The sequence below is a fragment of the Myotis davidii genome, unplaced genomic scaffold (assembly GCF_000327345.1).
Source record: "Myotis davidii unplaced genomic scaffold, ASM32734v1 scaffold991, whole genome shotgun sequence".
Taxonomy (NCBI): domain Eukaryota; kingdom Metazoa; phylum Chordata; class Mammalia; order Chiroptera; family Vespertilionidae; genus Myotis; species Myotis davidii.
Window position 1 is genome coordinate 58,994 of NW_006283137.1, and position 3,183 is coordinate 62,176.

The 3,183-nt window shown below is 57.7% G+C and overlaps 2 protein-coding genes across 2 annotated transcripts in view; both read left to right on the forward strand.

Annotated features, from left to right (window-relative positions):
• Positions 1 to 1,608, forward strand: part of AFMID (arylformamidase) — a gene marked incomplete at its 5' end in the record, with an annotated part of 3,477 nt that extends 1,869 nt beyond the window's left edge. Inside the window, 3 exons of the mRNA XM_015562660.1 lie at positions 115 to 256; positions 436 to 540; positions 1,247 to 1,608. Of these exons, the coding sequence (XP_015418146.1) occupies positions 115 to 256; positions 436 to 540; positions 1,247 to 1,279 (280 nt within the window). The remainder of the gene's footprint in view (positions 1 to 114; positions 257 to 435; positions 541 to 1,246) is intronic.
• A 1,433-nt stretch (positions 1,609 to 3,041) lies between these two features.
• BIRC5 (baculoviral IAP repeat containing 5) overlaps positions 3,042 to 3,183 on the forward strand; it is a 5,800-nt gene continuing 5,658 nt past the window's right edge. Inside the window, exon 1 of the mRNA XM_015562698.1 lies at positions 3,042 to 3,183. This exon is cut by the window's right edge and continues 31 nt beyond it. Within this exon, the coding sequence (XP_015418184.1) occupies positions 3,124 to 3,183 (60 nt within the window). The 5' untranslated portion in view covers positions 3,042 to 3,123.

The following is a 3,183-nucleotide window of genomic DNA, read 5'->3' on the forward strand; positions in this document are numbered from 1 at the left end:
CCCGTGAGTCCCCCCTCCCCACTGGCTGGAGCCCAGGAGGGGTGCAGGGTGAGGCAGGGAGGGTGTGAGGTGAGTGTGAGGTTCCTCTCCTCCTGACCCCCCTCCCCCGCACAGGGAGGCTGCTCTGAGGAACAGCCCACAGTGGCACCTGGAGGAGGCCTCCGCGAAGCCCAGGGGTCCAGCCTGCCCCGTGCTGGTGATCGTGGGCCAACATGACAGCCCCGAGTTCCACAGGCAGTCCAGGGAGTTTTACCAGGTGCCCCAGCCGCCGGCCGTGGGCTGGAGTTCGGGGCCATGCGGTCTCCTATCCCTCCCTGTACTTCACCCCAATGGCCCCAGACCACCCATCGCCAATGCGCCGATTCGGCAGATGCGTGGTGAGCACCTGCTCTGTGCCAGGCACGGGGTGAGAGCCCCCCTCGCCTCTCCCACCAGACCCTGTGCGGAGCGGGGTGGCGAGCCTCCTACGAAGACCTCCAGGACGTGGATCACTTTGAGATGGTCTGGAAGCTGACCCAGCAGGACTCCGCGCTCACCCAGGTGGGGCGTGTCGTGGCCCCTGCCCCTGCCCCTGCCCTAGCCCCTACGTGTGAGGGGAGCGGGGAGCTGGTTGTCGCCCAGGAGGCTGGGAGACCTGGCAATAGGAATCGAGTGCCACACTTGCTTCTTTCACTTAATTTTCTTTTCTTTCTTTTTTTAATTTTTAATTGATTTCCTAGAGGAAGGAAGAGGGAGAGAGAAACATCAGTGATTGAGAGAGAATTATGGATCGGCTGCCTCCTGCATGCCTGCTACTGGGCATGGAGGCTACAACCCAGGCACGTGTCCTGACCAGAATCGAACCGTGACCTCCTAGTTCATAGGTCAACGCTCAACCACTGAGCCACACCGGCTGGGCTTAATTTTATTTTCCAGTCAGAGCTGCATTCACTATTACTTTATATTACTTTCAGGTGTACAGCATAGTGGTTAGACAAGAATGTACTTTACAAAGTGGTCCCCCTGTTACGTTTTATAATTTTTACATATCCTGAAATCATGTTTATGGATTTCTTTTCAATGGTTTACACACAGAAAGCCTTTCTTGGCCCCTGGGTCGCACCCGGGGGTAAGTGGGCTTGAGGCGGGAGCCTCATTAGCACATTTCCGAGGGGAGGTGGGGAACTCACTCAGCAGCCCTCTCCCTCATCACGTCCTCCCGAGAGCGCCTCCCGTGCGAGGGCTTTGTCTGTTCCTCCCGCTGCAGATTATTTTGAAAACAATCTTCCAAGAGTCCTGATGGGCCCGGAGCGCCAGCCGGCGTGCACCCGACCTGCGAGTCTTCTGCAAAGGGCCGGACCACTCCCCCCAACCGGCCTCCGCTTCCCGGGAGCCCTGTCGCCTCCATATGTCCACCTGCCCTGGCAAGAGCCCAGTCTTCCCCCTGCTCTGAGCAGGATCCCCGTCTCCATGGCTGCGCCCTGGTCGGAATCAAGCCGCTGCAGGGATAGGCCAGCCCAGGGCAGCGCTGCGTGATGCCAAGTCTGAGCCCACTGCCTGCTGAGAAAGGAGACAGAAATGACAGCTCCGACCCTGCATGCCTGGACACACACCTTTCAAAACAAATCAGAAAAGAATAGTCTTTCGTCACATGTAAAAGTGATATAAAACTCAAATGTCCGTATCCATAAGTAAAGTTTTATTGGAACCCAGCTACGTTCATTCATCTCCGGATTGTCTGTGGTGGTGTCTGAGCTACACAGGCAGAGCTGGGCGGGGTCAGAGACTGGACGGCCCCAGGGCTAAACTGATTACCATCTGGCTCTTTTGCAGGCGATTCCCACCCCGCGTCTGCCTTTTGCTTCACTCTGCCCACTCTGTCCTGGGCTCCACCGGACATTTGGGTCTGCCCTGAAAACCCTGGAATGTTAGCCTCGGGATAACCCCTTGGCCATGACAGGACAGTGACACCCACAGGTGGACAAGCTTCCGCTGCCTCCCCCCCCGCCCACCCCAGGGGAGTGTGCCGTCCCCTGGGAGCCAGCTCTCCCCCACTGCACCCCACCACCTCTCTGCCCCACTCTGAATAGCTCGCAGTTCAAGCATGATTGATTAGCTCTGGCCGGTGGTGCTCAATGAATTTGTTAAAAATTTAAATTCGCATTTGACTTAAAAATCCACTTTTAGAAATCTAGCGCCTGGAAGCAAAAGTACCAAAACACAGGGATATTCATACAAAGTGTTTACTGCAGTATCCCATATAATAAAAGGCTAATATGCACTTTGTCCCCTTGGGAGTTCGACTGCTCACTATGATGTGTGCTGACCACCAGGGGGCAGCACAGAACAAAGAAGGCCCCCGCCCCCAGCTGGCAGCTGGGGAAGGAAGGCCCCAATCAGCCCTGATCACCAGCCAGGCCTAGGGACCCTACCCTTGCACGAATTTTGAATTTCGTGCACCGAGCCTCTAGTTATATATAAAGGTACAGAATTAGCAACCTGAGGGCCCGTCCATAGGGGCCTATCTGTGCTGCAGCATGGACCGCTATGGACCTGGAGGGATGTCTGGTTCCAGAGGGTTTCTGATGGGAAGGCAGGAACCCAGTTCCAAGGGTGCATTTCGAGACTTCCAAGAAGCCGCAGTGAAAAGACGTGGTAAGAGCCGAGTTCGAAGCTCCCTGAGCCAGGGCGGAGGTGGAGCCCTGGGTTTCACTGGAACATCTTTTCCCTGGAGGATGCTCGGTCTCAGCACACATTCCAACTCAGCTGGCTCGGGGGCAGGGGGAGCTGGCACTAGGGGGCCCCAGGAGTGGGGCGCCCACAAGGACAACCAGAGTTTGCAGGCTGAAGGGGCTTCATACAGATGTACTCGACCGGCGCCTCCTTAAATCCGTTAGGAGGACTGCAGCCCTCCTTAGCTCCGCTCGCGCCACTCTGCTAAGCGTGCGAAGCGGAAAACGCGGGACCGAGGTCGCTAGGGCACAGAAACCGAGCCACGCAGAGGGAGGACTACAACTCCCAGCATGCCCCACGCACTCCCAGAAGGCCGCGAGGGCCGCTCCCGAGCTGGGCGTTCCCGACAGGCCTCGCGGCGGCCGCCAACCGCTCGATTTGAATCGCGGCATCGCTTGGAGTGGCGGTGGCATGGGTGCCCCGTCGTTGCCCGCGGCCTGGCAGCTCTACCTCAAGGACCACCGCGTCTCT